At 42.2% G+C, this 24,672-nt stretch overlaps 1 protein-coding gene across 1 annotated transcript in view; it reads left to right on the top strand.

Moving 5' to 3' along the window:
* The window catches only part of atrnl1b (attractin-like 1b), a gene marked incomplete at its 5' end in the record, with an annotated part of 69,141 nt that overhangs the window by 18,235 nt on the left and 26,234 nt on the right, over positions 1 to 24,672 (top strand). Inside the window, 9 exons of the mRNA XM_080464704.1 lie at positions 490 to 681; positions 4,933 to 5,175; positions 6,089 to 6,226; positions 8,590 to 8,683; positions 15,065 to 15,117; positions 16,573 to 16,667; positions 16,836 to 16,914; positions 19,453 to 19,610; positions 23,006 to 23,067. Coding sequence (XP_080320830.1) covers positions 490 to 681; positions 4,933 to 5,175; positions 6,089 to 6,226; positions 8,590 to 8,683; positions 15,065 to 15,117; positions 16,573 to 16,667; positions 16,836 to 16,914; positions 19,453 to 19,610; positions 23,006 to 23,067 — 1,114 coding nt within the window. The remainder of the gene's footprint in view (positions 1 to 489; positions 682 to 4,932; positions 5,176 to 6,088; positions 6,227 to 8,589; positions 8,684 to 15,064; positions 15,118 to 16,572; positions 16,668 to 16,835; positions 16,915 to 19,452; positions 19,611 to 23,005; positions 23,068 to 24,672) is intronic.

Genomic DNA, 24,672 nt, shown 5'->3' with positions numbered 1-24,672 from the left:
GCGCACAGACGTGTGGAGCTGCACCCTCGACACACTCCCACTGTCCATAAGCATTTTCTAACACCATATTTCCCACGTGTAAGCACCAAGCAGAGTAAAATTAAGTCAATTTTTAAACAATGCATGCGTGTGTCTGGGTGTTTAAAGTCTCCGATCACAGTGAGAAGGGAGTATCGTCCTTCCAGGGAGCTTTTTAAATTGACATTCATTTGCATTAAACTCATCTGTAACTAATAGTCCACACTCATGCACATTATATCGACTTGCTCTTCCACTCACTGTTCATTTCCTGCAAACTCACTTTAAACAAAGCTACTTACCTAATCTTTAATCCTTCAACCAAACTCAAAATATCTTCACCTGAACGTTTATTTGTACGATCTTGATGTCACCCCAATAACTTGAGCACATGAACAGAATAAATACACAAAATATTTGATGCCTTTGAGAATGGTATCTTAAATGCATTTCTGTTGTTTTCCTGCCCAGGAAACCCCAATCAGAGCTCCCGTCCGTCCTGCAAGAAACCTTGCCTGCTGCACACCAACTGTGCCAACTGTACGAGTCAGTCCATGGAGTGCATGTGGTGCGGCAGCGCCCAGCGCTGCGTCGACTCCACCGCCTACGTCATCTCTTTCCCCTACGGCCAGTGTCTGGAGTGGCAGACTGCAGATTGCGTGGGTAAGAATGTTTTACTGAACTTAATCTAGTTGAGTCTTCTTTGAAGTCTAAAGTCTGGCATTAAGGCGGCTGACAATAAGCTCTCCCAGATCGGCCTTCTGTAAGCAGCCAATATTCATCACCTGAGAGAAAAGAGGTTACGGGAGGAAAACGGCTTAAAGTGGAAGGTGTTTCTGGCAGAGGGGGAAATCGTATTGGTTTTCCCGTGATTGGCTTTGGAAAGTGTATTTGGTTCGTAATGGCCAATTACTTCCGCGTATAATCTCACACCAACTGTTAGATTTCCCTGTTGACCCAGGCTATACCATTAGCTAAGTAGTTTAAGCAAAGTCTCGCGCTGAGAAGGAGAGATTGCAAATAACAGTGAATGTGGGTGTTGTGGGAGTGCACACATGTAGTCCTGTGAATGGGAATGTTTTTGTGGTAGTTGTGAACCAAAATACATGATAATATACCAACAAAAAGTTAAATAATCCCATTTCAACAGCATGAATGTATTTTAATAATGCAATCACGATCATTGACCAACACAAGCTTCTCCAATTCAACACAATGCATCAGTCCTCTTCTCAGCAATACTCAGAATGAAGCATATAAGTAATGTCTATTGTGCATGTTTGCATCATCTGCCTGAGCTTTAGAGCAGAAGTCCTGAATGTTATAATCCCTCTAAGGCGTCACATAAACAGGTCTGAAGGGCCACAAGTTGTTCAGGCTGTTGAAGTTGAGATTACACTTAGAGAATCCAGAGGAGAAAGCCACAAAATGAAAGCACTGCTGGAGACAGTTTCACATTGTTATTCCCCAGATGATCATGTTCAGGACTGATCATCCTAAATGCCGGACGCATACAAAGGCCAAGCAGTATTTTCCCCCGTGTGGGAGCGAGTTGACTTGAGGGCTCCTTCACTTGAAGGTCGAGGTAGCCGCCGCCTCGGTGCTGCGTGATGTATGAATACCAGCCACTGTTGTGGCAGACTGTAAAAATATCTCTGATCAGTTTAGCGAGTAACAAATTTAGGGAGCCCATGAGTGCTGTCCCTAATTCATTTGTGTCTGCCGGTGTGGGCTAATGCAGACAGAGATGCGCGGTTCGCCATGGATGTTTGTCTTGTTGGAGTCCCTCATGGCGTGAAGGACGGAGAAGGGCGTCCTCTCAATCCTCTCAGCAATTTCTTCACTTTGTTTGTTCTGTCTGACGCAAAGTTTCAACCGCTGCCTTGAGTCTTGAGTTTTGCAATCTACTTCCTCGTTCTGAGTCCACTACATAAATGCATTTAAAGCTACAAACCTATAAAAAATAACTTTGTAACATCACTGCCCGCTGGGAATAAGCTAGTAGTGATTTCTTTTTTTACTGTGTTAAAGCTTGTAATAGCTTCTCGCTTTTCTCTGGGGAATAAACTCTTCATTTACAGTATAGCCTTCAAATTGATAATCCAGTTTATCTCTTCACTTTCTGTGTAGCTGTATCCGACTGGATCAAACGGCCCGAGCCAAACACATGGTCATCCGTGCCATAAACACAGTGTCTGTCTGTTTCATCATGTCTGGTCCGAAAAAGCAAACCCCCCTCCCGGCTGCGTTTAGTTCAGACAGAATTTTAAACATGCAAGGTTGAGTTGACTTTGCCTTTCACCTCGAAGCGTTTTCCACACTCTTTGATTCTGTCTTTTCCCTGGGATCAGGCTTGTATGCTCCTTACACCAATTCTACTGTTGGTGTACAGTTCGGGAGGTTGGCTTGGCCTGAGCCAGGGGTTTTGCCAGACTTTCATACTGCAGAAGCTTTTTTTGATGAATTCTAAACTCACAGTATATGATGATATAGTTAACAGCTGTTGGTATCTGTAGACATAAAACAGCTAAAAGAACCTCTTGCATGCAAACACACTATATATGTATAGATGTCTTGATTTGACTTCATACATGGCCAACGCAGTGAGACACAGGGACCAGCTTTCTACGTTAACGAGAGTCGTCACGTCGGTGCAAAAAAACAACAAAAAAACAGTAAAGCTACATAGATGGAGGACTTCACACGCTCGCAGGGTTAAATGCAACATTTGTCATTTGTTGATGGCGCTGAGCAACACAAAGCATGCCGAGACCCAGAGCTAAGCTGTTCCCCTCGCATTTCTCTCAGATATGTAAAAGAGACACTGAAGGTTGTCATGTTGATCAGCAGTCTTTTGTAGTGCCTGTGAAATCCAGGAATAACAATTTGGAGGCCGCGAAACCGCCGGGAGACACAAATTTAAGCAGCAGTAGCCACAGGGGACTTTAAAGTGGATGTACAATACACTGATCTTCTAAAACCAAATCTTGTAGAGTTTGACCTCTAAAGTCACATTTTGATGTAATGAGAAATGGAACATGAAAGTGAAAAGTGGAAGTTGGAAGTTGGATTCATTTGCATTTGTAAATCCACTTTGAAAGTCTGTACAAATGAATACAGTGTGTTGCTGAGAGAATCGGAGCCAGGCACAGATATTGTATTTGTTCAGCTAATAAAAACTGGGAACGATGGATAAAGGGAGATTTTTTATTTTTATTTTTTTCTGTACAGACGCCGCTGTATTCAACATCCAATTTATCACATTTTGGCCGTTCAGCCCCACATATTGATTTAACCGTCAAAGCACAAATGAAAGATGTGGAGTTTGATTTTCGTTGAAGATTTCAGGTTACAACGTGCTTTTGTGTTGTGGCAAGACAAAACTCCTCATCCAGCTGCTCTTTTTTCTTTTCTTTTTTTTTTTTTTAAGAATGGTATGTTCCTGAGAAATCCACCACTTATGTCTTGTCGTCTAAACAAACTTAAATGGCCTTGCATTGCACTGATTGCTTTTGTGTTGTCATGGTTTCACATCCATTAGCAGAATAGCTGGAGATCTGTTTGACATAAACTGAGGTAAAAGCACTCAATGTTTGTCTCCTTAAAGTAGTAGTGGCATTTTCTCCGCTGAAGTGTCTGCCTGACAGGCGAGTGCGGGTGCTGAAAGTTGCCAAACAATTTAGTGGCTGTGAGTGTTGGTCTCTTCGGCTGACAAAAAAAAACAAAAAACGGCATTGCTCTCTTGGGTTGCACAGTTTAGAGCTCGGGACCGCTTGACACGTTGTACTTGATCCCCTTTGTTGAAACTTCTGCTCGCATCACAAACTTTTCTACCAGTTCTCCTCTGACACATTCGCCGTCTTGCTCAGTGGCCTCCATTAGCTGTTTAACACTCACTTTTTATGGTTCTTATCCTCTTATCTGCTTTTCAAATCTGTTGAACTCACTAGATAACCCATTCGTGTTTTAGTGCAAAGCGCATTAGCGCTCCTTAATCCTCGGCTTCTGTAAAAGCTAAAGAAATGAATGGAGCTGTCTGTGTAAATCCTCCAATTGAAGAGTCTTAGAAACAGTACCCTGTTAAGAGTTTACCTGCAGAGAAAATAATGTACTATTGCTGCTGTTTTTATTGAATTTGTCATCCATCCATTTATGTCAAATACCACTTTGCCCAGGGTCACATGGGGTGGAGCCGCTCCCAGCTCGGTACGAGCAAATGGCAGGGTGCAATATGGATAGGTGTCCAGTCAACCACAGGGCAAACGCAGGGAGGCAGTAACACCAATTAACCTGGAATATGATTTTCTTTTTTGTTTTTAACTGAGAGAAGAATCAGACAAAACACACAGTCAATCAAGGTGCTCGCACACCATTTGGACCAACTTGGGGTTCAGTATTTTACCCAAAGCCCCGTTTACATGACAACATTTCAAGTGAAAATTCAGCGAATTTGCGTTTTTGTTTTCAGAAAACATTTGCATTTACACTGCAACGTTTTGGAGGAGACGCTGAAAATTATGCTGTTTTCATGTTGGGCCACTACTTGGTGCTGTCGTTTGTATTTATTTTTTTGTAATGAAACCGCACACACTTGCTCAGAGAACTATATGCTATAAACGGTTACAAAGGGAGTACACAGACACTCGTATGAACAGACAACAAAGTTGGATTGTTATTATGGTGACTCTCAACTCGTACTACTACCAAGTCCCAGGAGAATATGGACTGGGAGTTATGACACCCTGGAGGCCATCACCTATTCGTGCACGTGCAGAAGAACTATTTACCCCGGGCGTGGTGCACAAGTTCCAAAAGATTTGGTTTTCACTTGAAAGCGACCCCTCTCTAACTGAACCAAAGCCTCTCAAAGTGTCACTAGCCTCCAACATTTCTCAAATGTTTTCTCCTCTTCAGCCCAGAACTGTTCTGGCCTGCGGACATGTTCCCAATGCTTGGAGCAGCCAGAGTGCGGCTGGTGTGGGGACCCCAGCAACACAGGGAAGGGCCTGTGCATAGAGGGCTCGTACCGTGGGCCCATGAAGAGGCTGGCCAAGCAGGGCCAGCAGAGCCAGCAGGGCCAGCCCCACGACATGAGCCTGGATCCAGGCAGCTGCCCCAAAGACAAAGGCTACGAGTGGGCCTTCATCCACTGCCCCGGTGAGCGATCCACTTCCTGTCCAACTTACTGAATTACACATCAAGGGGTTGTAAGTTTATCTATGTGAGAGCTTGTTATTACCTATTGACTGTCACGGCTCAAGTTTGAGAAGCAAAAGGTCGTGTTACAGCCTCTCTATGCAACCAATCCCTCCCTGCTGACTCCATGCAACCTTACACTAGTATGGCATTTAATGCTTTCATTGAGCGCCTGTCTTTACAACCCGCTCATATTAATTTCAGAATCTTAAGTGTTTGGTTATATGCTTTAACGTGGATTTATGTACTCCATAGTTAAAATTTAGGAAGCTTTGAAGAGATTTCAGTGACTTTGTGCTTTTTTCTTTAACCCATATTTAGACAAAATGTCACTCTTTACAATATGATATAGTTGGTTTTACAGGTTGACCTTGACTGTCCTTGATTATGTTGTATTGATACAAGAAGCTGCAACTGAGGGGTTGACTTTCTTTAAAATTAAAACCTCCTCTCATTCACTTTGGTGGGAAAACCAACAATACAAACAAGGTAATTAACACATTTGTATTTCCAATTGGAGATTTATTGCAGGTTAATTAAAAGTTGCTGCCATTAAAAATATTTCAACAGTTATGTCTGAATAAATGGTAATTAATATGACACTGCAGACACAAGTTAGTGACAGCCCTAATGGGTCGCTTGCATTTCTCCGGAGCAATAACAACAAGAGCAGTAGGTGTTAAATCACTCACAGGTGCCTATGTGACTTGCAGACAGATAGCAGACGGGAACGCAGGCATGTTGGCATAAAATCACCTGTCTTGTCTCAGATTGTTTAGCCTGGACTTGCCACAGCTGAAAGCAGCTGTGGCAGAATGAAAGCTTTCGCCGCTGCTGTTGCATTAATCCATAACCTCCCTTGTTTCCCTCGCAGCGTGCCAGTGTAATGGCCACAGCACGTGCACGAACGGCAGCGTGTGCGAGCAGTGCCGTAACCTCACCACCGGCCCGCACTGCGAGACCTGCATGCCCGGTTACCATGGAGACCCGACCAACGGTGGCAAATGCCAGGGTGAGTGCCGCATCGCCGCTTCACATTGGTGATTGTGCAAAACCAGATGGTTTTTGGTGGTGCGGTCAGCTGATCCCCAGCCTGCCTACAACTCATTTTCCAAACAAGACATCAGTACTATGTATAGAATTATCAATACTCTTGTTTTTTTGGGGAAGAGACTTGCTGTGTGTAAGTGATAAACAAGCTTTCGGAAGACCCACCTATTGAATTCCAATCAGTACATTTTGATAAATACATTGTAATATGGCATCAGAACAACAGAGGGCACTGTTGCACATCACTTTGCATTTCTGACAAATTGTCCTGCTTGATTAATGATATTGAGTGTGTAGGTTTCAGAAAGTGTTGGACAGAAAAACAACTATAGGCATCAGTAGTAGTTGCCAGGTCTCAGTGTGTGAGTGCGTGTGTGTATTATTGGCTCTGCTGCTGCACTCTCTTGAAAGGCACTGAAATGTCAAATCATAAATGAACAAGTGCATGTTGAGCATATGTGGTGCACTATGGGAACTGCAGGTGAAGCTGAAGGTCAGTGTGCTTGTCTTGGGGATGTATTTTGCCTTTTACGGGAAAAAGAAAGGACTGCTATACATCTCCCGCCTTGCTTTTGCATTGAATGGGTGAAAGCCACCGGGAGCCGCATACATTCAAATTTCAACCCCAAACCAATTCCAACGGATGCAACGCATTGGTTTGATTGTTTTGCTAATTTTCGGGGTGTGATGTTCAGTTTGTTATTTCTCCGTGGTAAAGTGTTTTGAGTGAGTCTTTGAATAGCGCTTGAAGCAGATTTATTAGCTCACTCTCCTGCCCAGCGCAGAATAAATTTTCTTGAGTGACTGCGACCCATAATTTATACAGGATCGCTGTTTTCTGAGCAGTAGCTCATGATGCCAACTGAATTTAATATGGAGGAAGGGTGTGAACACCGGACAGGAACGGGCTTTAAATCAAAAGTAAAATGAGTGTATTAGTATCTGATAACTGTCTGAGTTGTCTTTGTGTTAAATGAATTACAAATTTATTGGCGGCTGGTGACACAGGTTCTTTGTACGTGCACCTTTTTTTAAATTTTTTTTTTTTATATGATTAGCATTCCTGGGAAATCACATGTAGGCTTCTGTTTGAAGTACCGGACATGGGAGTCACACCCCCACAGGAGCTTTACGCTCCCGCATACCATCTGCCATTGCACAGACTATAGCCGTAACCTGTAAAGTGAAACTACAGAGGTGAGCGTCTGTGAGTATTCACTCTTTCCCTGAGCCCCGGGGGACAAAAATCATGAAGTCATTATGACATGTGCACACATCCATGCTTGGAGGTGACGGCAATTCATCAGTGTTCTTAACAAGCATTTCACTCACCCATCCTGCCGTACGGCGAGTGAGTCTCATCTCGCCGTGACGTGCTTGTGGTACGATTGAATTCCTGCGTCACCAGCTGTCAATAACAAGCAGCGTATGTGTGAGGACACTCGGGGGGAAGGAAAAAAAACCCCAAACATTTCAGGTGCTTAAAATATTCAAATGTAGCATGTTGTGAAATGTGCAAAGATTGAGGGGGCTTAGCACTTTGGAAGGACGATGGGGAGGCGGGCGGTGGAAGGTCCTCTGGCCCTTCAGTAATAAACCTTCTCAGTGTTGTGAAGCATAGTGAACTGAAAGGAACGGGTCACTTTCCTTCCTGCAAATGCAAACCTGAAAGGCTGACACACTAGAAGCACTCAAACAACCAATTCACTCAAGTTTCACACCTCTGTAGCTGCACTGTCTGTCACACACACACACACACACACACACACACACACACACACACACACACACACACACACACACACACACACACACACACACACACACACACACACACACACACACACATACAGCTAGCGGCTATTACAGACTCTTATCTGGGGGTTGAGATGGTGGGGCGGGGGGTGGGGGGTGGTCTCCTTCATGTTTCTGATCTTTGAAGTTCAGATTGGCCTTTTGGGAAATACAGTTGTTTATCATCTCACCCAGATCAATAACTGTTTCCTCTGTGATTGTCGACCAACTTGGTAAAAAAAAAAAAAAAAAAGTTGCTCACTTAGTGCTTAAATGCTGGAAAAGCAATTGTTGGGACATATGTTCAGGAGATTTTTGGCATCATTTCAACCTTGTGGACGACATATTTCAGATGTTGGACTTTGTCACTTTGATTACCAATCATAGGCTTATTTTGGGTAAATCCTGGTAGTACTAATCAATTGTGTCCCTACCACTGTGTTTTTTCTTTTCATCAAACTCGCTCTTCTTTATGCTCTTTTTCTTTTCTTTTCTTTTCTTTTTTAATCATTTCTTTTTATCCTGTTTCAGCCTGCAAGTGTAATGGACATGCAAGTGTGTGCCAGGTTTTAACTGGCAAATGTTTCTGCACCACCAAGGGGATCAAAGGAGACCAGTGCCAGCTGTGAGTACACCAGCCACATGTTCACACACACACACACACACACACACACACACACACACACACACACACACACACACACACACACACACACACACACACACACACACACACACACACACACACACACACACACACACACACACACACTTTAAAATAAACCAGTATGTGCAGTTTTGTGACTTAAAAGAATAAAATAAAAATATATGGATTCATACTCCCAAACATGGCTTAAAATGTTTCACTGGCATTGACTAATAAGAAATAAAGTTATAAACTTTCCATTAACACCCCAGTATGCAGTTGAAATTTAAGTTGAAGGACAATAGTGGAGTTGGTTGAACACCTCGCTTGTCAGATGAACACTCAGCAGAGGTGATATGTCCCCTCTTGTGTGTCCTGTAATTTCGAGTACCATATCCTCAACCTGTCTTTACATATAAAAGTTTACCTCTACCAAATAGCCAACAAAGCTGGTGCTAGAACATTTGAAGAGTCTAACTGAGACTCTACCAGATAAACAAGAGCTGAATTATGAATGTGCTGCTGGTTGTTTGTAATCATTTTCCATATTAAATCAAAATATAAGCTTTTTACTCCAGCGGAGCTTACAGCACTGCATTTAGAAGCGCATTTCTAAATATGAGTTTTCTCCCCGTTTCACAGTTTATATTGTAATATACATACCATTTTAGGATTTAGAGTTGCAGGTTATCAATAATAATCTTGAGCTTCTCGGCTGCTGTAGCTTTCTATCCATACATCTTCTACACGGCGAATCCTGGGAGGTGAAGCAATGGCCACCCTGGACAGGTCGCCATTGTCAAACACAAACTCACGTTCATGCATTGTAGAAATTAAGAGGAGGCGTTGGGGCTGTGGGAGGATACTGGGGAGAACATGCAAACTTTACACCAATAAAGAGCCACTACTGGACATAAATCAGGGATTTTCTGTCCAACTATTTCCTGAATATCTGGCTCCCTGGAAGTGTACTGCTACAACCCATTAAGTGTTTGTAATTTGAAACTAGACTCGCTTCAGCAGCTGCTTCTGAACAATGTGATCATATGTTTAAAAAAGAAAGAAAAAAATCCATTGTGAAGTGATTTCATCCAATCAGTGGATTTTCTCCCTATTGTCAGGATTGATCGGAGGGTGTACGGGACTGAAAGTAACGTAGACATCGTCCTCAAAACCACTGATATTATGGCCTTTCTACAAATTACAGAAAGTCGTTGCGGTGGTAGGTTAATGACCCAAGGGTGTGTGAGGTTTTGCAGAAGAAACCCCCTCACATTTCAGATATATTGAATGTTTTCTCCCCTGAATCAGTAGTTTTGTTTGAGCGTCCAATTCGAGCAGCTCACTCGGTGGTGCCTGGAGTCCCATCAGCGATGACTCAAGAAGGCACTAAGAACGAAGCATATCGACATTAAATCAAAATTAAGTTGATCCGATTTTGAGTAATGACTCAATCTGACTTTCAGTAACCTCCTTTTGTTTAAATTATGTAATGTGATTTATCATTATGTGATTAATTCACTGCAGTGATTCATAATTCTCCTGACGTGGTTATGAGCATTGATTTCTGACCACTGACAAGCAGCCCTGTTTCTTCTGGAGCGGAGGCTCTGGATGCTAATGATCAGGTGGTGTAAAGAAAACGACGGCGCCGTCAGCTGGCGCGATCGGCCAACGCAAACTCCACCTCCTGGATTTTCTGCTGACACGGGTGGATTCCACCAGTGTGGGTGGACCATCTCCTCTTGGCTGTCTGCTTTGTCGGGTAGAAGCAGAGTGGACACTGTTTTTAATAACCCTAATGCAGTAAGAGTTATGGAGGGGGGGGGGGGGGGTCACCGGCAAACATGAGCACGTACACAATGCTGTTATTGTTCCCTGCCTCTCGCCCCCCTACCCCACATCGACACTGCATCATCTCTGAATATTCAAGTTTATCATAACCCCCCCCCCCCCCCCAAATATTTATGGAAATTCTTCAGGCAAATATCATTTTAGATTTAGTCTGTTTTCTGGCACGTCATACTGATTCACTTGAGACACCTTCTCGCTGAACACAGTGACTAAATGTTAGTCATCAATGTGACATACAGTAGTCCTGACACCCTGAGAGACACCCGGCAGAGTCTTCTCGTAAACAAGCAAAAGTTTTGCCTGGTTTTTCTGTCATTAACTGTATTGTTGTTAATTTGTTTTTATTTATTAACTTTTTCAAGCCAATTTCTTGACTTTGTCTTGTAGATTAATGGTTGACATGTTAATTCTCAGGCTGCTTGTGGTCAAAAGCGTCAGCACATGTTGACAATGCACCTCAGAAGAATACGAAGGATGTCAAGCGAGACAGGCTGGAAGAGAATGAGGTGTTTCTGTCAAATTAGGCCGTAGATAAATGACATGTTGCCCAATTGAAAAAAAACTCAGATTGATTTCTGCTACCAGATGGAAGGCAGTGCACTACAATGTGCCGCAGCTCAGGAATAGCAGGTGGTTTCACCGTTGATGCAAACAACTCATTTTCTAACCAGCAGAGTCCGATTGTGTGTGTGTGTGTGTGTGGGGGGGGGGGCGGGGGTTCTGAACAGGCCAGCACAGACAGGCCAATTGTCATCAGCCACAGAGGGAGGATGTGCCCATTCTGCTCTGGAGCCAGCTCTGGGACTGTTCCTACCTCCCATTACTGATTATCAGCTCAGAATCCAGCCAGCAGTATAAACCTCCAGAATGTGTTGTTTAATCAAACCAATTTGCAGACTGTAATCAGGCCAGTGTGTGGTTTCTTCAATTTCAAAATCAAAATGCAGTTTCCACATTCCATCCTGCGTAATGATTCAGGTTTACAAGAATTTCCTTTTTTGATTTGTAGTGTAATTTGTGGTTCTCATTAAATGCAATCGGTGTTTCCCCAAGCACTGGCAGCCACTCACTCGCACCATCCTCAACAGTAACCCTCAAACAAAGACCTCTGCACAAGGGTACTGTGTCGTTTCAGCAATGTACAAAATAGCACACTTGCACGCTGTCACACACGCGCGCACCGCAACCCCCATCTATGCCATTAGGGCCTCCAAATAATAGCAGCACTAATGAAGTGAAAGATGCATCAGTGCAGAATAAAATTGTTTTGGAAAACAATTGATGAGGTATACGCTGCGTTACAGCCGTGAGTGAGGGAACATTTTCCTATTATAGCTCTCATTTGAATGCATCCAGTATTCAGGATACGAACCTCTGAGAGTTCATACATGTGCGTGTCAACTTCAGCCTGTCTGTCTGTCTGTCTGTCTGTCTGTCTGTCTGTCTGTCTGTGTGTGTGTGTGTGTGTGTGTGTGTGTGTGTGTGTGTGTGTGTGTGTGTGTGTGTGTGTGTGTGTGTGTGTGTGTGTGTGTGTGTGTGTGTGTGTGTGTGTGTGTGTGTGTGTGTGTGTGTGTGTGTGTGTGTGTGTGTGTGTGTGTGTGTGTGTGTGTGTGTGTGTGTGTGTGTGTAAGACATCGTATGGGTTCAGAGCACAGTTTCCCTGTTGGTGTGTTTAGGTTTCGTCTGTTAAATCAGAGTGTGCACATACAAAGGTTCAAGCCCAGTGTAGATCAAATTAAGATACTGTGCAGGAGCATTGCCTGAAGTTCAGATGTGTGCACGGATGCATGCAAGTGTAGATTAAATTAAGATACAGTGTAGAAGAGCTGCATTATACCGATGAGCGTGCCGGGCACCGTGTGTATTTTGCCAGCTGCAAATGCCATGCAGTGCAAACGCTCCAGGAGTGATGTTCTGTGAGGTTGAAAAGCCTGTGGCGCCATTTGTCCTCTGTCCTTTGTACCGTGGTGAAAGTGCACTCTACCCTGTCCTTGCCTGTTTAACATTAGAGTGCCGGAGTCGGCTCCATCCCAGCAAAGTGTGCTGCCCCTGTAAGATCTTTCAGAGCAGCGAGCCTCGTTCAAGATCTGCTGGTTAGATAAAGATTTACCATCCATCTCAATCAGTCTGAGTGTCTGTGAGTCCAAACAACAGCTACAGTATAACAGCTGTGAGCAGCATAAGACATTACAATATATTAGCATTAAAGCAGTTGTCAAAAAAAAAAAGCTGTTCTGCAGTTAAAACGTATCCCTGGGTCATAGTTTAACAAATTTCCTTTTTACGCTTTCCTGCATGTTGATGGTTTTCCTCCCAGGTGATGTTTAGGGTGTTGAAAGACGTTGGATGTGTTACACCCACCCTCGTCTGACTTTTTTTTTTTTTTTTTCTCCCCCTCGACGCGGTGGTTTCTCCCGTATCCTAAACGCTGCAAAACAGCCGATGCCAAATTATTTTTAGACGGGGAGTCATCCTCATTCAATGTCACATCACTAACAGCCACCTCCTCCTCAGTGGCGTTCGTGTTTCTCATTCGGCCTGATCCCCCCTCCTCCACCACCACCACCACCACCACCTCCACATCCACCGTCTCTGCCGACTCGTCAACGCCTCGTTGTAACAAGTTCAACTGGTTGTCTGCGAGATAACACAACTGCACAAGAATAGATATTGAAGGTTTGGACAGCAGTGGGACTTTGACGTTATTTATTCAGTTGTAGTACAAGTGTGACATCAATCAACTCAGTGAAGTTGGGAGTGAAATGTTGACGGTTAAAATGCAGAAAAGTTTAGGAGAGACGAACTGAAAGAAGGTAAATAACGATACAAATACTTGCGTTAACATGACAGGCTGGAAAAAGTACAGATTTAACTTCTAAAGGGTCTGTATTGTACGAAAGTTAAAAATAACTTTTTTTTTATCTTTATTGATACTCAGTACCTTTTTTTTTTTTTTTTCCAAAGGCATTTTAAACCTTTTTTGTCAGCATTGATGAAGCAGCTCAATCATTAGTCATGACGCAGCTCACAATTCAACTTGTGTCATAGTTTCAAGTCCAGAACTAAAACAATTTTTGAGATGAAAACAAAACTTTGAACTGGACTTTATATAAACTAATTCCTTCCAAGGTGTTATACATTTGAGAACAACCTTCATTATTGATCCCAGAACAGGAGGTCTTGACATTCAGTCTTTATTATTGTAACTTGAACCCTCTTAAATTCTTTAACCTCTGCAGTTTTAGGATGTATAACTGTTACCGTCACTGAAACGTCCTCATAAAGGTGAAAACAAAGATCGAGCCAGAATTAGGAAGGAAGTTAAAATACAGTTATTTGTGTTTAAATGTAAGGAGTTAAAAATAAAAAACATATTCTTGAAAAATGCTCAATATCTGAAACATCTAATTATGGTTTGGTCAGGAAGTACAGATACTTAGTTACTTGACACTGAAGAGTTCAGTGAGCACACCGTATGTTCCTTCGCATCACAAAGCGGCCTTTTGGAAAGCCACAAGCCTGATAAAACACCCAACACACACACATTGAAAGCTCTCACCACAGTTGATGGCACTCTGGATGCTCACAAATTATTTTGCTTGGCAGCACTTCATTTAAAAGTCAAACTATTTGGCTGATGCCACAACACCGCTGTTGCTGAGTGGAAACACACTGAACTGATGAAAGTGCAGCAGCGTGAGTGGACTGCATGAGCCCAGTGACCCCGTGGACCATCCCACATTCTCACATATAACAAACACAGAGGGTCTTTCACTTTCTTACCCTTGATTAGCTCATCGGGAGCAACTTTCAAAACATGTTTTTATGATCATTTATAGCGTGTTTCACCAAATGCACGGATTGAGGAATTGAGGGTAGGATTAAAAGTAATGGGACAGTCATTTAGCAATCAAAATAAACAAGTTGTGCTGTGAGCCTTTTGAGGAATGAAATCCAAGTTATGAAATCTTGGCTTAAGAAACCTGAGTGAAACCAGCCCCGGGCTTTGTCTGGATTATTTTAAACTTTTGCAATCTCTCAATTCTAGTGGTGTAGCTCTGAAACATGATTGTTTACCACTTTATCTGATTCTGTCTTTCAAATTACTCACCTTGATCGGTGGGAATTCTTGATTTGGCTTTCCCTTCTTGGTTTAGGCTTAAACAATCAAGTAAAGAACTCATTTCCATATTCTGTGTTTGCTTAAAGGATTTTTGAGGGATTAAAATTTGGCGCGTTACTTTTTGACGCCGCTTTCTGTGATCAGGTGGAAAAAAAAAAACTTGAAAAGTTTTGCCGCATGTCACTGTGCTGCTTTGATAAACAAAACTTCCATTAACTTTTACAAACTATCAGATGTAAGAGACTTGATGAAGCGCCAACAGCAGGAGCTAATGCGCTGGCACTCGGCGCGCACACACGGCTCCTGATAAGAGGTATTCTTGCTCTCAATCTGTTAGCGCTCGTCTTCATCTTGTTCTCTCCTCTCTGTTTTCGGCACTGCAGATGTGACTCAGAAAACCGTTACCTTGGCAATCCACTCAGAGGAACCTGTTACTGTGAGTAATTCTCCGCTGGACAGCTACTTGCTGGGGAGACGGCACACACACACACCCACACACACACACCGACGAACAACCCCTTGTTTATTCTTGACTTTTCTCTCTCTCTTTCTTTTTCTTTCTCTCGCTTTCCTTCTCCACTTCCACTCTTCCGCTCAGGGCAGATGGAGCATTTTAGCACTTTGGCACCAGGGGCGCTTGTTCGGTGACAGAATGACTTGTCGTGAAAATGTCAAGTGCATCAGAGGGAATGAGTGATTGAGCTAATCAAGGAGACGGAGGAGTAAAAAAATTCTCCACTTGTCTACTCACTCAATCACGCACCTACTCATTTATTCATTTAAAAACTTGACTAAACGGTAGTTTGACTAATAATGGGAAAAATTGGGGGGGGGGGGGGGGGGGGACGGTGTCCATCAAGGTGCAAACTGCAGTAAGATGTGGAAGGAGAACAAAACATCATGAAGCCTCCGCCGAGCCGCCGAGTGGAATCACATCTGTGTCCGCCTCCCTGTGTGTACTGTACGCGCTGGTGTTTGTGCTCGGTGTGTTTATTTGCATGACTGTGATGTCCTTCACGGTGCTTCAGTACTTAGCGATTTGTTATCTGCCTTTCAGCACTCTGCTACTGACAACAGAGCCTTTGCCAAGGTTTTGTCCCCCCCCCCCCCCCCCCCCCCTTTTTTTTTTTTTTTTTTTGAAATGCCATAGCCTGACAGCAGGCTCAGTGAAGAGAAGAAGACAGCAAACTGAAAGCCCGAAGCTTGTTTTAACCTCTGGACACAACTGGAACTTCTCGAGCCCCCGTGAAGCGCCAGTGCAAACGAGACACTCCTCACTGTCAGAAAGGCCACTGCCCATTAGCTAATGTGGAGCAGCACAACTTTTGAATTATATTTGACTTTCACGCAAAAATCTTGTCAGATTCTGAGTTTGTTTGAGCCAAGTGGGTCATTACAAATATGTGCCAAGGAGTCAGAGACATTTGACTCTGCTGTGCAATTTTCCTCTTTACATACAAGACGTTCGAAACCCAATTTGAACTCCTTTAAGAAATGATTTTGATTTCTACAAACGAGTCTGTGTGATTTTCTTACCAATAAATGCCTCCTGGCATGGAACTGAAACTTTTACATTTTTAAATCAATCATCTATCCTTTATACATTAAATTTCCAACTCTCTTTCTCAATAAGTCGGTCCAAATTCTTCCATTTGTGCCAATGATATTGTATTTTTATGTGGCATTACTTATTCACAATTCCAATTAATTCACATTAATATCAAGGGATATTTGCATGTTCTGTGCTTGGTGAGAAAAAAATTGTTCCCCCTCCACATCGCCATCTTTTCTCTTCCAACTTCATGCAGCAGCTGGTAGCTGTGATTGTGTGCATTCTCCAGTTCTGACTTAGTTTCTTATCCACTGTCCCGTGTGATTTTTTTCATAACAGATAACCTCCTGATCGACTACCAGTTCACCTTCAGCCTCATCCAGGAAGACGATAACCACTACACCGCTATAAACTTCATGGCCTCACCTGAGCAGGTAACGAGTGTCGTCTTTCAAGCAGCCGGGGCATGGATGATGATTTCTAATAATCTAAACGAATATTACCCAGATAATGTTTTATTGCACAATCTGAATAATCTCTGCTTATTTAATTGCTCGGTTTACATTCTGTTTGGCAAATTTTGTTTTGTTTTCCCTCTAAAGCCAAACAAGAACTTGGACATGTCCATCAATGCATCCAACAACTTCAACCTCAACATCACGTGGTCGGTGGGATCAACAGGTACTGGGTCTTAGCCCCCCCCCCCCCCCCCCTTTTTATTTTTTAAACTGAGCCTGTTTTTTTTAGGTATCAAACAAATCAACATACCCCCATATATCCTGTATTGGTTGTATGAGCCAACAAAACGATGCTCCAGTTACAGTTGGACTTGTTTATATGATCTTGTAGACAAAACTCTCCTGATTAATCTGATGTGTATCATCAGTGTATTTCTACATGATTAGTGTTTTGTTTTGCAGAGCTCTGCCTCTAAGAGGCTCTCGCTTTTAAAGGGATAAATGAATTTGTAGTGGAAACGCCTCGCATTCAGTTAGTTTTGCACAAATTTGAGTCGCATTAGCGTGAAATTATTAATGAGCTCTTACAAGGCTTTACTTCTAAACTAAGTAGATAGCTTATCTGTCGGATGCTGGTGGACGAGGAGTTTTGTTCTGTGGCGAAACACGAAAACACGATAATTATCGGCCTGATGTTGGATTTGATATTCAATTTGTTCCGAATTCTGATAACTAGAGCCAATTATAACGCAACCTGGTTTGATGTAATTTATTTTAGGAGGTTTTTTCCTCATTCACTGAGCTTTCGTTCTGGGAATCATTCATTAGTTTATCGGTTTTGTTGTGATTTAGCAGATTCTAACAATTTCAGAGTCAGACGCAGTTAGACTGTTAGATTCTTCTTTGCCCATTACATCTCAGTCTGTCTTACACGCAGGCATGTACAGTGAACTGTCGTTAAATATTATCTGTATCAGGCATCAGAAGGTTGAAGTTAGCAGATATTTGTATTAAAAACAGTCATCGTGCCTCCATCAAACTGAACGTTACAAAACTATTTTGAGTGTAGTCATACTTGGATCCTATGAATATTTATGCCTTTTGTATCTATGAACGTTTTTAATCCTTCAATAGTGGTCAAATTGAACTAGATCTTTACTTACTCCTGTTGGAATGTGATGAGATTATTTAATCTTAACTCACTGCCAAGAAAAGCGCTGATTGTCGTTACATCCACAGTATTCAATGTTGTAACAGACGATGACACTCAAAACTTTTCATCATCACAAGCCTTGGATTTCATAACTTCTATTCATGTTATGTAGTATGAAATTACTAGATCTGATTTGTATTAGTGAGTATGATGTTTCCTGCTGATATTTCGAAGGAAACTAAAATGAAATCATTCAATATAAGGTTTCATGTATCCATCTTTTAAAATGTGTGTCAATCATATATTTATTGCGAGACCTGTAACAGGAACCATGTTAGACCCTCTGTTGTTTGAGTGCACTCTGTCACTGTTGAGTGGATATTATTGGTCCCCTGAGAAGAGACACCCAAGGACACTGCAGTTGTCCACTACCCCCTGTTTATCCCCCCCCCCCCCCCCCCCCCCCCGTCCTTCCCCCGACCTGCCCTCTCAAGTCATCTGCCACTTTGCCGCGTCCCCACAACACTGACATTTTCCAGCCACTAAAACACGTTAACCTCCCGCGCTCCTCTCCGCCAACTTAACCTTTTCGGAGCACCGTCATTAATATTTGATGTCGGGTCCCCTTCTCCGCCCGCAAAAAAAAGAAAAAAGAAAAGAAGATACCGTGTCTCAGAAGGAACGGGAGCCTCTTCACATTCGACAAGAGCACGAGGCGCCTTTGGGTGGGTGGGGAGGTGGGGAGAGGGTGCGGGGGTGATTTCAATTAAGATAAACGTGCGCACGTAGACACACTCAAGCTGTCATTTTCAATGCTTTTGTTTCAGAGCTGTGGGTTGGAATGTCAATGCTGAGGACCCGCTGACACGAGGAAGAATAAGAAATGACTCGGAACGTTTAGTTAGATGGAAAATAGACTTTTTTTTTTTTTTTTTTTTCCCTTCCAGAGTTTGGGTACAAAATAAGTTGGCTGTGCTTTCATGAAGGGTATTAAGGATTGTATATAAACAAGACAATTTCTGAGATTTACACTTCAGCTTGGCATCAAAGAAAATGCCATCATCCTGACTTCCAACAGACGTTGCGCCTTCAAACTAACTACCAGTTTGTGGGTGTTGTGATATTCTCCCAGAAATAATAACACACTGCTCACGAATACTGAAATTGAACGAACACAAACAACAATTCATAGTGATAGTTGCTCCAAGCAGGCTTCGGTTGCCCTCGTGCTTTGTGTTTTTACCCCAAGGACAATAAATGCAAATTTCTCGATCCTGAAATACACTACAGCTCTTTTTCCTCTTAAACTTTTTTTCCCATGTTGGTGCCTATTTAACAATAAAATATCTCCATCATGTGTAATCATGCAATAAAGCTCCACTCTGCTGTCGGTTAGCGAAAAAAGAAGCTGAATGCAGTAAAGACATAATAATAATTGCTCATGAGAGCTTTTCCTGTTGTTCCAGGCGGCTTTTTAAATCCATTAATGCAGCCATAATAACATGTTGCAGTAGGTCCAGCCCTTCTCTCTGTGTGTAGGTGCTTCCCCCCCCCCACCGAGCGCTAAATGGCATCGTGCTGAATGTGTCCTCTTGCTTTACTCAACAGCTGGAACCATTTCTGGAGAGGAGGTGCCCATTGTCTCTAAAACAAACATCAAGGAATACAGAGACAGTTTCTCCTGCGAGAAGTTCACCTTCAGAAGCAACCCTAACATTACTTTTTATGTCTATGTCAGTAACTTCTCATGGCCCATCAAGATCCAGGTAAGGACGGCGCTCTCGACCTTGGGCTGCCTCGTATAAAACACGGCAAACCCATTTCCCGCTACATACAGTGTTGTCATTTTGAAATTGCTCACAAGATATACATTATACCGGGGAAATAATCTATAGAGATCAAATGTATAAATAAGAGGTCCCAGTGCAACATGGATGTAGGCGCGCAGGCGCAGCCGTCTTTGCAGATGCAGAGCCTCATTGTTGCTCAGGGTGATTTCAAGTACACTTCATTGTAATTACAGATTTAATGAGCGATAGTTAACGTGCATAGGTGTGCAGCTGTTTCTTTAACAGGCAGAAGCAAAGCACCGTTATACATTTCTGCACAGAGGCTCTGATGGGTGCAGACATTACAACACTGAAAAATGTGATCCATTTGCTTTTTTGTTGTTTTGGGTGGGATGCTAAACAGCAATGAAAGAGTAGTTAAAGAAACAAACAAACAAACAAAAAAAGAAACTCCAGGTTTAGTCTTTAAAACAATAAAAGAAAATGAGCGATTTTTTATATATATATATATATATATATATCTCAGTAATGTGAGGGACGACTGCTGAATGACAACGCGGAATGCTGAGCTGCAGTGTGGTGCAAGTTACTGAAAAATAAGAATTAAGTTGGAAATAATTCATGACTTACTTTGTCTGCTTTCATCATCATGTGTGTCAGTCTTATATCTGATTTACACATTACATTCAGCAGAAGGTAAATCAGCTGTGAGAGGGAAGATCAGAGTATGGATAGTGTTAAGGACTGTTAAGAAGTTATATAAAAGATCTCTACTGAAGTAATATACATTATGAACAGGAAGACATGTACCAAGAGATATAAAAGTTACTTCACATTTGATGTATTTGAGGTTTTTGTGTTGAGGAATGAACAGTGTAAAACTGGAGTTTAGTGAATCGGCAGCTGTTGCTTCCTCACACTGGCTTTATTCAACCATCCTATACAAAGTCGAGAAGTTGGGATCCTATCGCAGTGAGATTTGGACCTTGAATCTCTGAAGCTTGCTTCTCTAATCTGTAGAATACAAAATGTCTAATTAGACTGATTGGAAATTCAAGCAAAGTGCATTGTTGCCTTTTTTATTTTTTTTTTTTGCAGTAAGTTTTTGCAACACTACTGAGAAGGTTTTTTTTTTTTTTTTAGGTTAATTAAATGGATAAAATTGGGTTTCTGTTCACTCAGTCAAATTTTCATTGTAGAGCACCTTTGCATGGTTGAAAGTAAAATATAAAATACACTTTATCAGCAAGATGAAATCCCAAATACCAGCTACTGACACTTTAATGTGAACTGTGTCGCTCCTTTAAACACACAGACCTGTCATCAGCACTGCTGAAACGTTGCAGAAAGCAGCAAACGTTCTGGCTAAGAAATGTGATACAATGAGATAACTATCATTCCTAATAACAGCACAGAAAACCCATTTTGCTAATTAACCCACTCTCAACCATTGATTTTTATATTCCGTCCCACCTTTCCACATGGTAGATGAGTGGATCACCTTGGGGTAATAATATCTCTGGGGTCAGCCCATCTGAGGAGGTGGCCCAGTAATAGTTTTCTATTAGATTTTCTGGCCAGCAGTCACTTAAATATTATGGACTGGCCGGTGCTGTTGGAGCAAATAGCCTCTGTAACAGGATAAGCTCTCGCTTCCTCCTCTGCGAGCCTCAATGATGCAGGTCTGAGACTGTAAACCTCATTGAGATAAAGCAGAATTTGAGAACGCACTTATGAGCTGTCGTATTTACGATCCAAACACATGGAGGAAGCATCAAAATGTGGACAAAGATGAAGAGCTGCTGTGAGCTCAGACTATTTCAGTCACATTGTGGTGCCTCGGTGTAATTGCGATCCAACAGACGGCTCTGCGTAATAAAAGTCCACTTGTAATAGAAGAAGACTCTGGAATGATGCGATTGATTGGAGGAGATGGATGAATTGAAATTAAATTAACCCTCCACGTATTGCTTTGACCTCATGTGAAAGCACGGTGGCTAGCGATAAAAAGAGACGTTCCGTGTATTAAAAAGCTACCAAAACACCTGAGCAGAGTGTGCGTTTGAGTCGTGTCACTGAGCATCTCCTTTCATATCAGCGATTCTCCTTTTGCTCTTAATAAGGGGGAAAGGTGGCTGAAGATTAGACAGCTGATGTGGTCGATATAAAGCATCCAGAGATGACTCTTTGAAGTGTGAAATATTACATTCAAATAACTACAATGTGCTTATAACTGAAAAAACAGACAAATATTTAGTTTTCTGTGACCTTCCAACACTTACAGCAAGTACAAGATGACCTTAAACGCTCTCATTCCACGTCTGCATTGTCGTCTGTAAAGTCGTTATATTGATGAATACAGAACTTCCTCCATTGTTTCTTATCATTGTAAGCTTTTGAAACCCAGAGATAATGACGATTAGAACGCTTTTCTTGCTAGGGTACGTTACACAACAGCGTTTTCAAGTGAAATCACAAACTTTCGTTGCCTTTTGCGTGTCCCATTTACACGTGTTCATTACAAAAACAAACAACAGCACCCACTAGAGGCCCAACATGAAAGTTAAACCGTTTTCAGGATTTTTGCCGTTGCCGTCTAAACGGACATCGTTTTTTTCAAAACGTTACCTTGTAAATGTGAAACTTTTTGGAAAGGAAAATGCAAAAATGATGCGTTTCAATGTTGTCGTGTAAACAGGGGCTAGTCACATGCTCGGATATGTGTATAATGTTAATTAGCATCTATTGCACTTAAATCAAATTCACTTTTATAGATAACTTTGATTGACTGATAGCGTTGCAGTAATTTATTGCTCGTCTTTTCTTTCCGAAGCCTGGGATTCTTTATATTTTGGCTTTATGACTCGTTAAACCAACAGATTATGTCACATTTGAAATTTTAATCCAATGCAATGGATGGAATTCAAATAATGTACCTCTAAAAGCCCCCGGTGCCCTCGCTGATCTATTGCCGTGCTGCTCGGAGGATGTCAGTCAGCTACAGCAGATAATAAACTTGTCTCTATGATATGGCCGCTCATGTATGAATTGGCTGCCAGCTCTGTGCGTAATCTGTCTTTTAATGAAGATGAAACATATGCGTGACCCATTATTCACTGGCCTCGTGGATATAAACACATGGCAGCTATGGGAGTCCTCCCCCATGGAGACAGATGTCAGTTTATCTACTTTTGGAGTCCTATAGTACTTTATTTGTATTTGTTTCTTTTGTAAACATTGAATGGCACTCTGATTTCTCTTTCACATGTTATAGCTGCGTCACACAAACAATGCAGTAGGATTCAACTTCTTTGCACCTAAATCATTAAAATAAAGCTTTTCTGTACCTCTTTCTTCTTTATCCCAAATAGATCGCCTTCTCCCAACACAACAGCATCATGGACCTGGTCCAGTTCTTTGTGACATTTTTCAGGTGAGTGTTTACCCAACCCTCGGTTTCAACTGTTCATCAGTCAGAGAAACCTGATCCACCAGCTCTTTATTCTCCACTCTATGCCTCCCAAGGGCGCTTCTGGAGTTACTTGAGCCTGTTGGTCCAGTTCTGTTAACCAAGTGCGTGTAAATGCTTCTTGTATCTTCAAGGCAGCGATTTTCCTCTTTTCTTCGAGTGGCAAAATGAACTGCCGGTGGCAATTTGAATAGGTGCATATTTCCCTGCGAGTGCCTTCTGAAGAGAAGGCGTGGGCGATCAAGATATGAGAGCTCTTAATGATTTCTCATCCTGAGAGCCGCAACGGAGGTCTTTCATCATTGAAATGTTTAAAACGAGTCGATTGGGCCGTCTCAAAAGCACACCAAAGTCTGAATAAGTGAAGTGGATGTGAGGATAATTGCAAAATTTGTGCTTTAGTTTGCATATTTGCATCTTTGAAAAGCTTCCAGAGGAGATCTCTTGCAAAGCCTCGCGTAACCGGAGTCGTACCTGTGCCCTTCAGAGCATCTTTAAACCCCAACACATTAGCTTTGGTTTTCAGCTCGTCGTTGATGGGTATGAAAATTATTTTTCCTAACGCCGATAGTCAACAGCTTATAACCGATGTGCAGTTTTCTCCTGCAGTCTGTTTGTGCGTGCTCTTTTTCTTCAAGGTGTGCTGCCCACAGTAGCTGATGGACTAACATATTATCTGTGTAGGTGTCGCAGAGGGAATAGAAGACAGCCTTTGCCTGAGGCACCTGTCCATCACTGCCCGGTCCACAATAACTTTCCCGAAAAGCTGTCAGACAAGCATTTATCTTCTGCCTCCAACTGATCACGTTACCGTTGAACAGCCAAAACTCGGGAATCCTTGGGAGGGAAGGAGGGAAAGATGGAGCTTATTTTATCTAAAATGTGTCAGACAGCTGCTTACATCAGTTTGCACAGGAAACTATTTTAAATGCGCCACAATTATGCAAAGCAGCTCCAGTTTTAGTCTTTTTTTCTTTTCTTTTTTCACTAAACATTTCTTGCTTTAAGTAAGTTTATGTTTTCGTTTGAAAGAGTATCGGTGTCTCATGCAGGTTAATGCTCTCTCAATTCAAGGGACATCAGTTCAGGCTTTCCATAATACAGCACGCATCTTTTCTTTTCACCTGTCTGAATCTATTCCCATTAGTATGCAATGGATTTTTTTCTTTTGTTTTTTTTGTTTTTTTTCTCAAAGTCACGCATTTTCTATTAATTCTGGTGAGCCTTTGTTTGCATCCTTGTCCAGTTGTCACTGACCCAGAAACTGAGGAAAAAAGTGAAAAGCCCTCATGCCATTACAAAGCGTGTGTGTGTGGTGTGTGTGTGTGTGTCTAGAAGATTTGAGGAGGGCTAAACCTGCGGGAAACGTAATCAGCCTGATGACAAAATGTCAAATCACCCCACAGGGTTTCCAGACCTCCTTGTATGCAGGATAGAGGGTGAAGAAATGACGGCATGACTTGTCTCTCATTGTTCTGTCTTCTGATTTTATTCGAGTGTCGTCTCCCCTGCTTTGACTGCAAAGCTACGAAACGCCCTCCTTTTTGTCCAAACTCCATGTTCCTCATA

This window comes from Lipophrys pholis, assembly GCF_963383615.2.
Source record: "Lipophrys pholis genome assembly, chromosome: 1".
NCBI lineage: Eukaryota > Metazoa > Chordata > Actinopteri > Blenniiformes > Blenniidae > Lipophrys > Lipophrys pholis.
Note: the sequence above shows the minus strand (reverse complement) of the source record. Positions and strands in the feature narration are given on the sequence as shown.